Below are 17,698 nucleotides of genomic sequence, written 5' to 3'. Positions count from 1 at the left end.
CCTCCCCAACACACCAGTCAGTCTAACCTCCTTCCTTCTATTTTAGCACTGTTCTGTCCATAAAAGATTATTCTAAGCCCTCACAGAGTCAAGCAAAGGTAGCTGAAATGTCAAAGGGAGGCAATATTTATTTAGATTTTATTTCATATGTATTTTTTATTTGCGTTGTGTGGAATAAGCAGCTCACTCAAAGACACATATATCATATTTTTTTGAAAAGTTAATAATTTTGTATTAAACTGATATACACTCAGAAAAAGGAGTTTACATCGCCAGGTAAATAACCAACCGGTCAAGGTTTTCTACATTAGCAGCAGCTTGAATAAAGAGAAAACCTTTAAGAAAGACTAACTGTAATGCTGTAGTATTCCTCTAAGAAATGTGCACATATTACAGCATGGAATCATTTTTGATGGTACTTTTATTTTACAATATTCGCGCTGTTGCAGCCGCTCAGCGCTCCGGCAGGCAGGGACTTTTATTATGCCCACGCGTCGAATACGTCAAATTCCGGCGTCCTCAGGCTGCGCTGCTGCCTGCGAGCGGTGCGTGGTGAGCTACATTCTTCCACAGGTTAGAAATAAGCAGTAAAGGGGGAGAGATGAGTGTCTCCATGCCTCAGAAGCGCTACTACCGGCAGAGAGCCCACTCCAACCCGATGGCAGACCACACCTTTGAGTAGTAAGTCGAAACCTGCGTCTCTCAGCTGAATGATTCAGTCCACCTTAAGTAGTGCAGCAGTCAGGGGGAGCCTCTTATTCAGGCGCCAGGGTGGCTGTGAATAATTTAAGGTGGACCGGTAACTCTCATAAGAGGCCAACTTCAGCCTCATACCCATACTACAGTGGGCTTGTTATTGCTGCAACTTTAATATATGTGCATATTTTATTTCACCATTTACATCTTGTTTCAAGCCCAGTTTGTCCAGAGGAGATGGACTGGTCACAGCTGTACCCCAAATATTTTGACCCACTGCCAGAAGACCAGGAACACCAGCTGGATAAAGGAAAAGCTCATGTGGAGTTTGCTGATATCGGCTGTGGATACGGAGGACTGCTCGGTACATCCTCTCCCTGGTTATGCTTAAAGCACTAATAGCTGAAGGACCCAAATAATACAACTTTTAATTTACTCTAAAAGGGAAATCTCCCAAATTCTCAGAGTGAGAGCTGAGCTCAGTCAGAGTCGGGTTTGGGGGTTCGGTGTGAATCTGAGCTCCACTGTAGAGAAACTGACCCACTCTGATCTCTCTACAGTGGAGGTGAATGGAAGCAGGCATCTGTCGCCATGACTACAACACAGATACAGCCCATAATTTATCTCCTATCCAAACCCACCAGTGCAGCTACACGAGTCTTCTGAGTTTTATATGGAGTGATGATGATGATGATGATGATGATGAAGGTAAAATAGTGAATAGAGAATCTGAACTAATCCAGTTTTCTTTAGGGACTACTTTCTGTAGCTGCACTACACCCTGCAGCATGTATCCCTCCACCATTTTAATGATCTGATTTTAAAAGCAGGTTCTAGAGCCGAACTCTTCTCAGAACTCTGGTAGAACAGTGTCTCAGGCATCAGGCAGCGTCTTCATCACCATTAGGTGAAGAACTTTCTGTGAGGAGCTTTTATTAGAGCTTCAGACGTCTGCTTCCCTTCACCTCCACTGTAGAACCACAGCTCTGACTGGGGGAGATTATCTAGAACCTCCACTGTAGAACTCCAGCTCTGACTGGGGGAGATTATCTAGAACCGAGCGACACCAAACCCCCCACTTTGAAGGAGGCTGGTCATCGTTAAGACTTTTGAACATCTGGATTATCTCATCTGTAATAAGGTCTGGGCAGAATAAGACCTCACCTGCCGTATTTAGTAGACAGACTAAACCTGAGCTTGGGGAATCTGCTAAACTACTGCATTTACATTCACCTTGTAGTTTCACAGGGCAGCCACAAGGGACCGCTCTTCACATAGCAATATTTATGATACAACAGTCCTAATGGAGCTCAGTAAATACCACCTCTGAAGCGCATTCAGATACAGCCCTCATGAGCTGTAGAAAATATTCCTTGAAGAAAAGCACTGACCAACAGAGTAAGATGCTCTGTAGCAACTGTGGTCACATGACCCTAAGGTCACCATGCTGCCTAATACCAGGCGTGGGCTAGAGGGGTATAAAGCCCCCCAGCATTGAGGAGCTGTGGAGCAGTGGAAGAACTGTGTTCTCTGGAATGATGGTGGAGGAGCTCCATCCAGTACTTTTGATTGGAATGAGGTGGAGTTGCAGAACTAATCATCCAACATCAGATACTGACCTCACTGATGCTCTTGGGGTTGAATGCAATCAAAGCCTTCTCACAGCAATGTTGCAACATCTCTTTGGAGAACAGTAGGGCTACCTCCTAACAGCGTTAAACCTTGGACAGTATTAATGAATGTGATCAGACTGGTGGGACTAAGCCATAATGAACCTCTAAACAGACTCTCTTTTCCTCTGCAGTTGAGTTATCGCCACTGTTCCCAGATCAGCTGATACTGGGTCTGGAAATTCGGGTGAAGGTTTCGGACTATGTGCAGGACCGCATTCGCTCCCTCCGAGCTGCTGAACCGGGCAGATACCAGAACATCGCCTGTCTCCGAAGCAACGCCATGAAGTACCTGCCTAACTTCTTTACTAAGGGGCAGGTGAGTGACAGCGAGGTGACCGCTGGCGTAATCACCACTGTTTTAATTGCGTGTTCATATTTAGGAGGTTTGCTGGGATTAAAGGGCCCATATCTAAGGGTCTACTTGGGTTTTTACCTTTTTTTAAAAATGTATTTTTTTTATTATGATGTTTTTAAATCTATTTCCAAGTAAAAATGAAGTTTTGATGAATAGTACTGGTCCTTTAAAAAAAAAAAAAAAGAAAAAAATTTGATGGCATGATGGATCCAAACCCACTTTTTTTGTCAGGTATGGGAAGAACAGAATGTCTGCTAAAATAATAATAATTTTATGGTTCAGCTGCAGCACTTTCTCTTTTTTTATTTTAATGAACAGTTGAAGCCAAAGCTGGCAGGGATCTGGGTTCTGCCTGTGCGCTCACCTGCACGTGTGAGGAGGATTAGACCTGCCAGAGAGGAGCGTTTAAATGTGCAGACTGCCTTTGGCTTCATGCTCAGATATACACACAGACAGACAGACCGACAGATCTGCCCGATATAGCCTCACTGTTCTATTTCCAGCACCCGTCTCAGACCCATCTCACACTTCTTCTTCTTCTTTAAGGCTTTAATTAAAGCGTGGTGGTTTTTCCACCTGGTGAAGCGGGACCTGGAGAGATGGCCCGCGGCCCCGGCTGCTCCGGCTGCTCCCAGTAATTATCCTGCAGTTTGTCTGTCGCAACCTGACGTTATTTATTTGACTAATAAAAACTAACTAGAGCAAATGTTTTTAAACGGGGAGCTCAGAAGATCTGCTGAAGCTCCTCTGTGTATGATCCCCAACCCCACCCCGCTGCGTGTCACGAGCTTTAGTGAGGGATGGGGAATTCTGATTTAATAAAAGCTGATTTAATGGGGAATTTCCAGACTGGTTCGCCGATGCTACCCACGCGTTCATGCAGGGAGGGGGTCTGCATTGCCTTTGTGCACGGGAACCCTGAGCCCATAGTGGAGGTGTAATGGATTGGGTACTTGGTATGTGGAGAGCGTTACATGTTGAGTAACGCTGTCTGTGGTGGGCTTCGTCTCAGGACTTAGGATTGACAGTTTAATGGGGCAGCTGAGAGACACTGGGGCTGTGTTCTGTAGAGCTGAACTGATGCACTGAGGCTGATTCTGATTCCAGAGGTTTATACTGAGTGTAATGGTGTTAAATCTGGTCTCAGTATCAAACATGTTTCATTTTGAGAATGTTTTATAAGGTATTTTTGCACACTTTCAGTTTTTTATGTGAATTAAAGCCTCGGGACTAAAAACTTTGGTTAATGAAATGATAAACACTGGGTCAGGGTTAGGACTAACCCATTCTTAGGTAGGCAGGTGGTATCAGCTCCTCCACCATCATTCCAGAGAACACAGTTCTTCCACTGCTTCACAGCTCAATGCTGGGGGGCTTTATACCCCTCTAGCCCACGCCTGGCATTAGACAGCATGGTGACCTTAGGGTCATGTGATGTGTGCTGCTCCAGAGCATTAAGGACGTTTAGGAGCATACCTGATGTGCTTGAAGTTTAAGGTTGGTGCTGAGTTTGAGAACTATGAAAGCTAGTTAAGATGTGGTTGTCGTGTCTCCGCAGCTCAGCAAGATGTTCTTCCTCTTTCCGGATCCACACTTCAAGAAAACCAAGCATAAGTGGAGGATCATCAGTCCCACGCTACTTGCTGAATATGCCTACGCTCTCAGAATCGGGGTAAGAACTGAGCATGGCAGTGTTCTGGCATTTGACCAGTTATTTATTTATCTATCTGTCTGTAGTCATCCATCCTTCCATCCATCCCTCCGATCACACATTCATTAAACATCATTGCTCACAGCCAGGTGACGCCCCACAGCCATAGCGAACAAATCCGACTGTCTTTAATAATGTTGATCAGAGAGCAGTCGTATACATTTCTGGTAAATATTCACAACATTCCCTTTATCTACAAACCAGATCAGACACCCCCAGATAAACATCACGATAAACATCGTTTATAGGAGTTTTGGTTGAGTTGGTGAAAAGATTAGTACCAGGTTCTGAGCAGTCCTAATGTGCGGTTCGAAAGAGCAGAATTGGCCATACTCCTTTCAAGTAAGTGGGTGGCGCTCTCTCCCCTAATTAGTCGTTTCGGCATCAACGATATCGTGCCAGCTAACATCGCCGACACTTTCCAGCACTTTCCGCTTCGGCTCTCAATGCCGGTTCCACAGGTTTCGGTAATGGGCCCCCTGTTGATTAGCCTATGTTATGCTTCTGCTCATCAATAGCATATCTAAATACAATATATACTCTAATATATTCTAGGGCTGTGTATTGGCAAGAACCTGAAAATAGAAGTATTAAATACAGTAATTCAGTATATAGTGATACTGTAATACAGCACAATGTATTTTAGGAAAACTGTCACAGTAAAAGAACATCATTATTTGCATAAATTCTAAGTAAAAGAAAAGCTTAATCTTTCTGCAATCAGAACAGCGGGATCTAAAGACTGAGCACAACACTGCTCTCTAGTGGTCGGGGCTTAAACACGGCATGACCTAATCCACTGCAGCCTGACTCCAATCTTTACATCTAATCTATTCATCAATAATCAATACTGTTATATTGATACAGTGCTGTAGAACAGAATATCATGATAATTCCGTATATTAATATTTCCCTTCACCCCTGATAAATGATAGTGATTAATCGTCATGGTTACGCAAAAGCCTTTCATCATGTGTACTATCCTTCACCGTTTTTCACGTTCTTCCTCCAAAGTGTGAATCTGCAGTTGTTCTTTAAACTGTATCAGAATTTCAGGATGAATGGACCAATAGAAACGCTCCAAATTGACCTGAATAAAAAAAATCTATGTAAATTGACTTCCATTGAAAGTTCAGGAGGGGTTTTCCTTCCCCTGTAAAGCTGCAGTTGTGGAGAAACAGCGATGATTGGTCTGCTCAGCTCAGGCAGGTTATTAATAAAAGATTAAATGATTCTGTGTTTATTTTAACAGCCTGCTGTTCCAGCCTTGCAGGTCTTGTGTGATGTGCAAATACGCCGTGCAAATACGGCTCAGCTCTGAGACTGGAGAGAGCGACTGACTCCGACTCTCATCTGAATAACTTTCCATCAGCTTCCCTCGCTGTGATCGCCCTCCCGTCTCTGTCTCCCCTCGAGTATTACCTGTCAGCCGTGTGTGTGTGCCCTCGGGCTTGGCAGAGCTACAGCTGTGTAGAAGTGTGTGTGTGTGTGTGTGTGTGTGTGTGTGAGAGAGAAAGGGTGAGGTAAAGCAGTGGAGAGGGGGGGGGCAGCAGAACAATGCCCGGCCTGTGTTTGTGAATGTGGGTTATTAATGCAGACTGATTGCACATTCAGCGGTAACGTGGAGCCAGAGGCTGAGCTCCAAACCCCATTTTGAATGGGGGAGAGGTGGATGTGGGGAGAAGTCTGCTCCTGTGTTTGAAGTTCAGAAGGTGTCTAAGGAAGGGTAATGCTGAGGACACCAGGTTGGAGAAACCGGGCAAAGACCAGAGCGGAAATGCTGAGTTAGGGGTGGCAAAAATACGGCCTGATGATTTATCACAATACTGAGACATTTTTATGAGACGCAGTTTTTATCATGATATTTTTACATGAAGACGGAGCACACCAGAACCATCGCCCTGTACCAGCTCCACCTTAAACCATCATCCTGTATCAGCTCCACCTTAAACCATCGCCCTGTGTCAGCTCCATCTCCCAGTACAGCCAGAACACCAGTAATAATAGCTGCTCAACAAGTGAATTTGCATATTACGTCCCACACAGTGATGGGATTTCAGTCTCACTAACTGAAGACACATCAGACTGCCCAGTATAAACACATGCAGCTAAAATCTGATCAGGATCCAATCCAGATACTGGTCACAGCTGCTTTTACCACCCTGTTATCCCTGCTTTTAGAGTCGCTCTATGATCATTCTGCTTCTCAGATGCACTAAACTAATGATTCTTAGGCTTTTCTTCAGGTCTTTTTAGCTGGTTCTCATTAGAGACGTCCGTGTGAACGTGGGCTGCTGCTGAGGGCCTTCAGAGCTTCTGTGAATCCAGTCTTCTGGTTATTCAATCTGCGCTCTCTGAGTAAATGGCGATGACCTGGCCGATAAGCTCCGCTGTTTGCTCTCCTGCTATTTCTGTCCTCTGTGAGGAGGAACGGCTGCAGTTCACAGTATTGAAGACCCATCGATTGTTCAGGCAGATGGGTCTCATTGGCTTCATTTGGAGCGAAATCGATAATTAAACCGAAATGGTGTGAAGGTGTGTGTGTGTGCACACTCTGTGTACGTGTGTGTGTGTGTGTTTGAACTGCATTACCACACTGACTGACGCTCTTGTGTGTGTGTGTGTGTGTGTGTGTGTGTGTGTGTGTGTGTGTGTGTCTTCCAGGGTCTGGTGTACACGATCACGGATGTAGAAGAGGTCCACCTGTGGATGGTGAAGCACTTCACGGAGCATCCTTTGTTCAGCAGGGTGTCGGAGGAGGAGCTGGTAGGGCGGGTCTTTAAGGATCTGTGGGCTCGTAAACGGGGACGTACTCTGACCTGCAGCTGAAATCGCCGGGTTTTTGTTTCACTGCAAAATATCAACACTTTAGCAGCTGTCCGAGTATTGTCTGTAGACTCCACCCCCTGATTGTGGTTAGGATTGGCCACCTTGTTTATTCTTAGACTCCTCCCTCTTACTGTGATCAGTCCTGATCATCCCCTCGTTTGAAACCTCCCCCCTGACTGTGGTTAGTCCTAATTACCATCATTTTTGTTCTGAGACTCCTCCCCCTCACTGTGATTGGTCATCATTACCACCTCCCTTGTTTGGAGACCTCCAGCTCCAATTTCTCTAATGTTGCAAAGACGACCTCATTTACATATCTCCGCCTGTGAAGCGTGCTGCAGTTTAGCTCCGCCCACCCATATTGCAGTTCTCAGGAATGTCTAAACTCTGAGACTTTTGATTGAGGCACAATGCAGCCAATCAGAACAAAGCTCCCTTATCCTACATGTCTCTTAAAGGAGCGGGACAGTGTGTTTAATACTGAGGGATAAAGAGAGGTCGGTTGTGTGAAAATTTGCTGTATTTTGGGACTTAAAAGCACCAAAATACCAGAAGCCGAAATCCTTTAGGAGACGGAAGAAAGCCCTGCTCCTGGTCTGACTGGTCATAAACTGGTTTCAGACATATTGAGAAATGCATGGTTACCAGAAAAGCCGAAACGTAAGCTCCTACATGGCTTGGCAGAAAGGTGAATTTTGGATCTACTGCCCACACAGTCGAACCGGCTGCTCTCGCCTCATTTGAACCTCTGTTCTAATCCCAAATAAGCTTCATTTGTGCCGCACTGAGACCCGGCAATTCAGTTCAGCAGTTTCAGGCATGTGGACAGAAAACAAGTCACTGTTCAGGTGGAATTTCCGAGAAACAGATTAGGTTTGGCACGCCAGTTGTCCAAAAGTTTGTAGACACCTACTTTTCTATCATTTTTTTTTTTATTTTATTTAAATTCTTTGCACTTTTGTTTGGATTCGCGAAAAAGATGATTCTTAGCGGGTTGAGCGAGCATCTCTCTGAACAGTCTCTCTCTTCCATTTGATCTAATTGTTACATCAGACAGTAGACACCAGCACTGGCTAACATTGCCCATACTGAGTGATAGAGGAGAGGGAGGGTCGTCCTATGAGAGCGAGGTCACTGGTGCTCTCTGGGACTCCCAGTGACTGACTGATGGCTGTGACATCACCAGGGATCTAACCTACAGCTTTCTGGTGATGATGGAGCTGACACTTATACACTTGGATGACACGGTCTTGAAAATGAAGGTGCTACAAAAAAGGTTCTTTGACTGATGTCACTGGAGAACCATTTTTGGTTCCATAAAGAACCATTTTGATGAAAGTTCTTTACCACTTTCTTACAACTTCCTTAAACCTTTAAAAGGTTCTTTACACTACAGCATCACTTGAAGAACCCTTTGCAGAACCTTTACTTTTTGAAAGAGGTCAAACCTGAAAATGCATGGAACTTGACCTGAGTAGGGGCCCCCAGGTAATTTGCGGTTGAGGCCCCTGCATTAGACTGTAGGTTCTGCAGTGTCTTGGTTCTTGACTTTGGAACTGGGAAGTCGAGAGTTAAGTTCGTAAGTGAAGCTATAAGGAAACCCCCCTCCTGCGAGGGGTGGATGGCATCTCCCTTGAGAAGTCCAGGTCTATCCCACAAACTATTCCAATTATCAACAAAGCCTCCATTGTTGGTGGAGAGCGCTCAGACAGCCTGGGGTTTAACCGTGTTAATCTGCTGTGGATTTGCTCACTGTGCTGAATGGAGATCGGCCCGAAGCGTGTTACTGACTCTGACATCTTACCCACAGCGGCTGCGACCGTAAGCCAATACCAGTCTTTACCTTAAAAACAGAAGCTTCACTGCATGTTCCTGCGGAAGCAACCGGATGTAGCTATTCTCCTCAGTGTCCGTGTCTGTCCGTGTGTTTTGGAGGGCACATGGTCTTTGTGAAGATTTATTACAGTGTATCTCACTCCCCTAAATACTGACAACCCAATCACTCCACACCTTTTCTTAAATCACACCCTTTATTAGTGATTATCCAATAATTCTGTCCCTTTTACTAAACCCCGCCCCAAATGCTGATTAATCAGTTAGTAGACATTTCACTAAATCTCACCCCAATTATTAATTATTAACCCCTTAATATTGAATTCAATCATTTTGGACCTTTCACTAAACTCCCTTACCTGTGGCCTGGATGGTTCTGCCAGTTGTTCAAAGCCAGAAGTGTGAGTGGTGAAGGTTTGCCCTTTGAGTCTGAACTTGACCTGAACGTTCTTTGCTTCTGCAGAAGGATGACGTCATCATCAGTCGTCTGGGAACGTGCACAGAGGAGGGAAAGAAGGTGCAGAGGAACGGAGGTGAGAACTACCTGGCTGTTTTCCGCAGAGTGGAGGATTCCTGCTGAGACGGCCACTGGGAGGGACGCGAGCTGCAGGGTGGAGCTGATGGCGGTTTGAGCCTATTGAGGACAGAACTTTGGGTACCCCTTTACTGTGAGGCGTCATTCAAACGACCCAATGACCCCTGCATCAGCTTCATCAGCTTCACGACGGCCGGCGTTAACCTACATAACCGTTTATAAAGGTTTATTCCTGGAAGTGTGGACTGTTGAGGTCTTTTGGGGTGAGCGACACCAGAACTGACGAAAGCAGGATTTATGACCGCGGGTTCTTGTTGGAACAAGCCTTTATGAATGTTCCTGTAGGAGTTGTGTAGAGTTCTGAAGCGTTCCCTACAGTGAAGTGCTTCATGTGAATGATCAGTTCTACAGAAGTACTGAGAGCATTCGGGAGGGTTCCATCACGCTCTTCAGCCGTTCACTATTTAAATGTATTTTCAGTTTTATATTTGAAATAAATCCAATAAGAACTTTTCGTTTGGAGTGTGTGTTCTTTTTCTGATGTGGTGAAGATGTTGAGATGCCTCCCAGGCCGTTTGTGCTGGGTGTATTTCAGTCATTTTCTGTTCTTTCAACACAGTTTGTGAACGAGGGGAAGTGTTGGTTTTGGCTCTGAGCCAGCCACGTACTGCGTGACGTGACTCTGCAGAAGAGCAGGATGGATCAGAGTGTGTGGTCCGGGATGGATTTTTAATTTTTTTTTTTAATAAGTTATCCTTACAAGCGTCCAACATCCTGCTGTGTCGCCATCAGTACAAATCTAAAGAGAAACCTCTCCATGTTTTGAATCAGGTGGAGGAAAATCTGCTGATCTTCTCAGTAAAACACTGATATTAGAATAAACTACAGAAAGTGGAGGTGGTTCTCCATCACTGTGTTCATCAGAAGAACATCTCCAGAGTTCTCCTCATGGAGTCTAGTATTATTTAGAGTTCTCAGATCAACACCTGGTTTGGTGGTAAATCAGGGCTTAATGATGGTAAATCAGGTGAGCTGCTGCTGCTGGAGTTGAACACATCCTCCACGCTGTGCTGGCTGGACTGGGGGGCGTCCAGGAGAACCCTGGAGGAACCGAGCTCTGTTCTTCAGACTAGCTCACCGACATGATCTCACTACTTTCTTTCTTCAGAATGAGAAGCTCTTGTTTCTCCTTTTTACTGGATTCATGTTCAGCTGCTTTATCTGATCTGATGAGATCTGGAGCTTCTACTGTAGAACCTCTCACTGCTGAGAGACGGGGGGTAGAGTGACTGGGTTATATATACTTTGTTTATATAACATTTATTAGTGAAAATGCAGTGATTTCAAGTATTCAGTATTTCCTCAGCAAATCCTGAGGTTTAGAGGCTGTTTGGTCTTGTGGTCTAAGGCCCCCTGAGGACCCTGGCTCTGAGAAGCCCTCGGCCTGATCCGTAACCCATCCCTGTGTGTGGCGGATGAACAACCCCTCTCTCGCGTGATGTCCAATACACCTCCTAACTTCTCATATTGGGGCGCAGCCGTGTGAGAGAGTGTGATGATGAGAGGGGCGACTCTGGGGTCAGGATCTGGGTGTTGTCTCATTTATGGGGGTGCGGCCCCCGCTCTAATGTTGGCCCTGCGTTCAGTGCTGCGCAGCCGGGCTGGTCTCGGCCTGTGGTCTTGGTGTTTATGCGGGGGTCTGTGTTCGGGCTTGTCTGTCAGAATATTTGATTACCGTTAGAAATCTTGCTGAAATGATTGGATAGCGCTCTCGCCTGCTCGGGTCGGCTGCAGCTGTCCAGAAACTTGGTGTAGGGCTATTTCTGAGGAGGCGTGTGCAGCACGGTGACGCACAGCCGCTCGCCCAAACGCATGTTAACACTGCGGCACGCGGCCTCAGGGACACGCCGTAATCACCTGCCGTTAGCAGCCTGTGCTGTTGCTGTGGACACACAGACAGACCAGCTCACCACCCACCACAGGCAAAACGGACACCGCCGATTCAGCAGGGTGGGCCACGCCACGTAACCCACCCAGATCAGATAGGCCCCAGACAAGACACATCCTTGAACTTCCGCACACTCTGCACGTAGAGATACCGCCTGGCCCAGAGCCAGCCCCCCTTTAGGAAACAATATCAAAAGTGGACATACACCCCGACCCCCACCCTGCATCCCCTGCACCCCCACCCTGCACCATTCTCACCCACAGGCTCTGAGCCTCGCATGCCCAGGGTCCCCACAGCACACAGTCTGCCTCAGCGGAGATCACAGATCACGTGAATCTCCCCCATCATTACCCCAGTCCTCTGCTCCAACCCCTTCACAGAAGGATGTCAATCATTAGCCGGAGCTCTTCAGCTCAGTTCTAGTGAAGCTGCGTGTGCCAGTGCTGCGTAACACCCTTCTCAAATCATGACGTACAGTTGGGCAGAGTTCTCCACGCTGCTTCTGCTTCTCAGGTTGTCTCAGTTTAGAATATGCATATACTGTTGGACAAAAGTATTGGGACACCTGCTCATTCACTGTTTCTTCTGAAATCAAGGCTATTAAAAGAGCTTCTGCTTCTGTTGTAGTAACTGTCTCTACTGTCCAGAGAAGAAGACTTTCTACTAGATTTTGGAGAAACATTGCTGTGAAGATTTGATTGCATTCAGCAACAAGACATGGTCACCTCATCATCCCCAACTCCCCAACTCAAAAGTACTGGATGGAGCTCCACCACCATCATTCCAGAGAACACAGTTCCTCCACTGCTCCACAGCTCCTCGATGCTGGGGGGCTTTATACCCCTCTAGTCCACACCTGGCATTATTAGGCAGCATGGAGCCAATAGGGTCATGATGTTGATCTGCTCCAGAGAGTCCTATTCTATTGGCAGCACTTCTTCTCTACAGGGACTAGACAAGCTGTGTATGTGCATTTGTGTGCATTTGCAAATCTGTATCAGCAATGGGTGCAACTCAAAGTAGCTGAATGCATTCATTAGAAGGGTGTCCACAAACATTTGGACATGTAGTGTATTTCTACAGTGTAACTATAGCACTAATTTCATTAAGTTCCAAAACTTTGAAGGCAAAGAAGCTGCAATAAAAATGATGTTGGGTAAACAGGTAGTTTGAGATGTCTACATCCTGCTTATGAACACTGCTAACTCCCAGCAGGTACTTCGGTTCACACTGATGAGGATTTAGGCTGGTTATTCTGTATGAATGTGATGAAACTTGGTAATTAGCTGACGGTGAATGAAGGTCCAGGGCTGAATGACTGCTGCTATTATAAGCAGCACTTTTTATATCGTGGGAGTTCTCAGGGGTCTGCGACAGCTATGGCACGCTCGCACATATTAAGCATCAAGCATGTAACTGTATCGCCATCAAGCTGTTAACAAATACGTGTGACATTGTCAACATGCTTTTTTTTAAGAGCTAACTTACATGTCGTTAAATTTACCCCCAAACATAATAACTGGCTGTGCCCCCTTTAGCGGCAACAACTGCAGCCAAACACCTGCTAAAACTGGAGATCGGTCCTTCACAGCACTGTGGAGAACCTCTGACCCACTCTCCTTTGTGGAACCTCTTTCCGTCAGTCACTCTGGAGGGCTGTCCAGACTGTTTACGGCCCTGTCAACGAAACTCAACGAGGTTGAGGTCAGGAGTGTGACTAGCCCTCTCATTCTGTTTCTTTTGAGACGTTCAGAGTTGAACTTGCTCTTGTGCTTTGGATCACTGTCTTGGTGCATAACCCAACTGCACTTGAGCTTCAGTTTGTGGGCTGATGAACAGATGTTCTCCTGCAGGATTTTCTGGTAGAAAGTAGAACTTATGATTGGTGTCAGTTACATCTTCACACCATCACACTACAACCACGATGTTTGACAGTTCTGATGTTTTATGGCCATATTTTTAGATCTTTTTGATCTGGGATACTAATAAAGATTTTAAAAGCGTTAATAGTGTAAAAGCGTGTTCTCTCTTTGATTGAGGGGCTCGTTTTAGGGTTACGTTCTGTTGGGCCAAATCAAACATCCTCATGAGACACGCTTTGAGAATCCCTGGTCTATATATTGACGTATAGACTGAGTTACAGACAGGCCATTCTTTCCTCAACGTCACTTCTTAGCTCAATTTACCAGTTAATCAATAGATCAGGACCTCCAGCCGAGCTGACGCTGACCCAGTACAGTGCGTTTGTTGTGTTGGTAGCAGGTGCTGGTCCATTTAATAGAGGCTGTTGCTGATCTATTGCTGCACAGTCTGTGTCAGCTATCCTCTAAACCAGAGTGGGCATTTTCAGTCCTGGAGGTCTGGACTCCTGCACGGTTCTGAGCTCTTCCTGCTGGTAATCAGCAGGTTTAGTAGGTCTGTTGGAGCAGGAATATCAGTAACCTGTGCTGGACTCTGGCCTTCAGTTCCTCACCCTGCTCTAACCCCTCGTCCATGATCAGTGTCTGACCACAGGACCACTTGCTGGCTGGATATTTGTGGATGTTCTCAGTCCAGCAGTGAAGCTGAGATGGTTCTAAACTGTATACCTAAATGCTCCGTAGTAAATAAGCACATTTAAAAGTCACGCTCTCCTAAATGCAGCAGCCATCGTTTCTTAATGTTTTTGACGGCTGTGTTTTAAGGGGGTCACTCCCTCCACTACGGTCTTGTGCAAATGACACATACATATGGAAACAAATACATAAATACATAAAAATCCTCTACAGGAAACAGGGTGCCCAAACTTTTGCATAGGGCTGTACGTGAGTCTGGGAAATCCGTTAGGGAGTTTTTTTTTTTCCTGAAGATAACCTCTGACCCCTCTCCACACAGTTCCATGAGTCAACCTATCACCCAGTTTCTTTACAGAGAAGAGAAATGTGTATTTTGCCCGTTGGAGGGGGGCAGGGACCAGCGGTCAGAGGTCTGATAGCCCGTAGCGGTGGAACGTTCCTAAAGTGGAACTGACGTGCTTTGGTTTTATATGGAATGATGATGATGATGATGATGATGATGAAGGTAAAATAGTGGAGAATCTCAACTAATGCAGTTCTCTTTAGGGACTACTTTCTGTAGCTGCACTACACCCTGCAGCATGTATCCCTCCACCATTTTAATGATCTGATTTTAAAAGCAGGTTCTAGAGCCGAGCTCTTCTCAGAACTCTGGTAGAACAGTGTCTCAGGCATCAGGCGGCGTCTTCATCACCATTAGGTGAAGAACTTTCTGTGAGGAGCTTTTAGTAGAGCTTCAGACGTCTGCTTCCCTTCACCTCCACTGTAGAACCACAGCTCTGACTGGGGGAGCTTATCTAGAACCTCCACTGTAGAACTCCAGCTCTGACTGAGGGAGCTTATCTAGAACCGAAACCCTCACTCTGACTGAGTCTGTTCGTCTGAACTGTTTGCAGAGAATTAAAGTAGCGGTGGATTTCCCCTTTAAGGCCTGACTCACTGATGTGCTGATCAGTATTGGAGGGTATATAATATAATGTACGGTACAGTAGCAGTGCATGTGTGTACAGTGAACATGTGAGCATAATTATTACAATATTCATACAGTGTGTCTTTGTACTGGGACAGATCTGCTCAGCTGCATACTGGAGGGTTTATGAAGGCAGATGAAAAGATGAAGATGGAGAGTTTCTCCGCATCTGTGTTGTATTGTATTTTAATATTTGTGACTAGTGAAGAGTTTTCACTGTAGGGTTCCTCCAGCGTTTGACGAGATGAGGCTGGATGGGAGGCTTTGATGGAAACAGTGGGGCTGTAGTGTGTACGGTTCATATACAGGCTCTCCACATCAGCACTACAGGCCCGCTGCCCTGTACAGACTCAGCTACACTGTAAACACTCTAAAATGACTGTATAAAGTGATGTCCAAATGTTTGTGGACGCTCCTTCTAAAGAACGCATTCAGCTACTTTAACTTGCACCCATTGCTGACACAGATGTGCAAATGCACACACAGCTTGTCTAGTCCCTGTAGAGAAGAAGTACTGCCAATAGATTAGGACTCTCTGGGGCAGATCAACATCATGACCCTATTGGCTCCCTGCTGCCTAATGCCAGGCGTGGGCTAGAGGGGTATAAAGCCCCCCAGCATTGAGGAGCTGTGGAGCAGTGGAAGAGCTGTGTTCTCTGGAATGATGGTGGAGGAGCTCCATCCAGTACTTTTGGATGGGACGAGTTGGATAGGTGGGGAAGGTGGGGTGGTGGTCACGTCAGATAGCAAACGTCTTGGCTGATCGACTGAATCGGGGCTCTGAGATCAATGATCTTGCTGTTCCTGTAAGGTTGTTCAACTATGTAGTTATGGTTGCATTTTAGTGCTACATAGAACCATGTTTTAAAGGTTCTAAGAGTTTTTTATTTAATCAAATAGTCTGAGAATCTCAACTCTGCTCTCTGAGAAGTGTACTGAATGTCTGGTAATCTGGTCAAATTCTTAGACTAGGAATCACCTGATAACCTTTCAACATTCAGGCTGAAGTCCACGCCAGCCTCCACCGAACCAGACTCCCCTTTTCTTCACTTCTATTAAAGGTCAATAAAAGCGTTTTACCCCCCCAGGGAAGGAAGTTCAGCTTCTCAGTACTGCTTGCATTTCTTCACTGCTCACACATGGCCTCCTGGCTGCTGTTCAGCATCAGTGGAATCGGGTCAGGATCTCCTGGCAGTGCAGAGCTGCATTACTAAACCACTACCAAACACATCCCAACATGGATTCCTCAGCACTGTGTTTACTGTGTGTTCTGCAGCTTTCTGACAAGAAAGATACCTACCTTAGAAACCTGGCAGGCGTGGGCTAGAGGGGTATAAAGCCCCCCAGCATTGAGGAGCTGTGGAGCAGTGGAAGAACTGTGCTCTCTGGAATGATGGTGGAGGAGCTCCATCCAGTACTTTTGGGATGAGTTGGGGAGTTGGGGATGATGGGATGGGAAGCTGATCATCATCAACCAACACCCTGACCTCACTAATACTCTTGTTGCATCTTGAATGCAATCAATCAAATCCTCACAGCAATGCTCCTCCCCCAAAATCTAGTAGAAGGTCTTCTTCTCTCGTCAGCAGAGACAGTTGCTCCAACAAAAGCAGGAGAAACTCTTTTTAATAGCCTTTGAATTCAGAAGAAACAGTGAACGAGCAGGTGTCCCAATACTTTTGTCAATTCAGTGTATGCAGTGTAACTGACGAAAAGTGAGACAAACTGATAAAGCTGAAGACACAACCCACTTTTTCAGCTGATAATCAGCCCATGGCTCATCAATTCAGTAATTGATCTTTTCTCAGATGCCAATAATCTATTCCTGAGTGACCGAATGACTTTTAGCCCGCTTAGGGTTTGCGTCCGGTCAAAACCCCCTATACTGGAGAAGCAGCTGGGTAACCAGTTAGCTCTGGACCAGACGGAGCTTGGTGGACCTGCTGGTCTGTTAGAATGACCAGCTTGACCAAAGCTGGCTGCATTACCAGCTATCATACTGTCATATCCCTGCTGGTGTAGCTTGGTCATTCTGTCAGGCTGGTCATGCTGGCAGACCAGTTAAACCATCAAGACTATGCTGGTGAAGAGCTGCTGTCCTGCACCGCTGCATCACTGCTGTGTTAGTGCCCGGGCCACAGCAGAACCCCAGCCAAACCGGTCAAACTGGCACATTCTCAGAGGTAGTGATTACGTGCACCAGCCCCGTATCTCCCTGGCCTGTCCCTTGACCGCTGGCGAGCCGCCCAGCTCAGAGTCTGCAGCTCCACACTGCTCCTCTCTCCTGTTATTTATGGGAGATGAGTTCCTCTTATTCCTTCTGCAGAAGCATATCAGCATCACCCCACGTGCTCGGCAGCTGAGGGTTTGCCCGACTTCTGCACTCTGATTGGACACACCCACCGAGCAAACCACGCCCTCCTTTCCAATGAAAATGGGGTGGGTGGGGGTGAGGAGGCGGGGCTGTCCTGAAGACTTCGTGCTATTGGGCGAGCGCAGGAAGGATGCACGCGCCTGGCCAGCGCGCGAGAAGGGTTATAAGCGCAGCGCAGGGAGCACGCAGAGGAAGCGTCCGCCCCTCCTCCTCCTCCTC

The 17,698-nt window shown here is 46.3% G+C and overlaps 2 protein-coding genes across 2 annotated transcripts in view; both read left to right on the top strand.

Annotated features, from left to right (window-relative positions):
- rpl29 (ribosomal protein L29) overlaps positions 1 to 17,698 on the top strand; it is a 210,900-nt gene that overhangs the window by 63,120 nt on the left and 130,082 nt on the right. The gene's annotated exons all lie outside the window — the stretch shown is intronic.
- On the top strand, positions 523 to 10,123 carry mettl1 (methyltransferase 1, tRNA methylguanosine). Its single transcript, XM_072665791.1, has 6 exons — positions 523 to 681; positions 915 to 1,060; positions 2,501 to 2,685; positions 4,283 to 4,396; positions 7,100 to 7,201; positions 9,561 to 10,123. Exons 1-6 carry the CDS (start codon positions 602 to 604, stop codon positions 9,675 to 9,677), a joined length of 744 nt encoding a protein of 247 aa, XP_072521892.1. The 5' UTR covers positions 523 to 601; the 3' UTR covers positions 9,678 to 10,123.

Source organism: Salminus brasiliensis, chromosome 21 (assembly GCF_030463535.1).
Source record: "Salminus brasiliensis chromosome 21, fSalBra1.hap2, whole genome shotgun sequence".
NCBI lineage: Eukaryota > Metazoa > Chordata > Actinopteri > Characiformes > Bryconidae > Salminus > Salminus brasiliensis.
This window is presented reverse-complemented; position numbering and strand designations above follow the sequence as displayed.

Bases quoted from the DNA above. Each gene is read 5' to 3' on its own strand.
- mettl1 (XM_072665791.1), top strand. From the start codon at position 602: ATGAGTGTCTCCATGCCTCAGAAGCGCTACTACCGGCAGAGAGCCCAC. The intron at 682-914 runs GTAAGTCGAAAC...TCTTGTTTCAAG, and splicing joins GCAGACCACACCTTTGAGTA to CCCAGTTTGTCCAGAGGAGA. The intron at 4,397-7,099 runs GTAAGAACTGAG...TGTGTCTTCCAG, and splicing joins CCTACGCTCTCAGAATCGGG to GGTCTGGTGTACACGATCAC.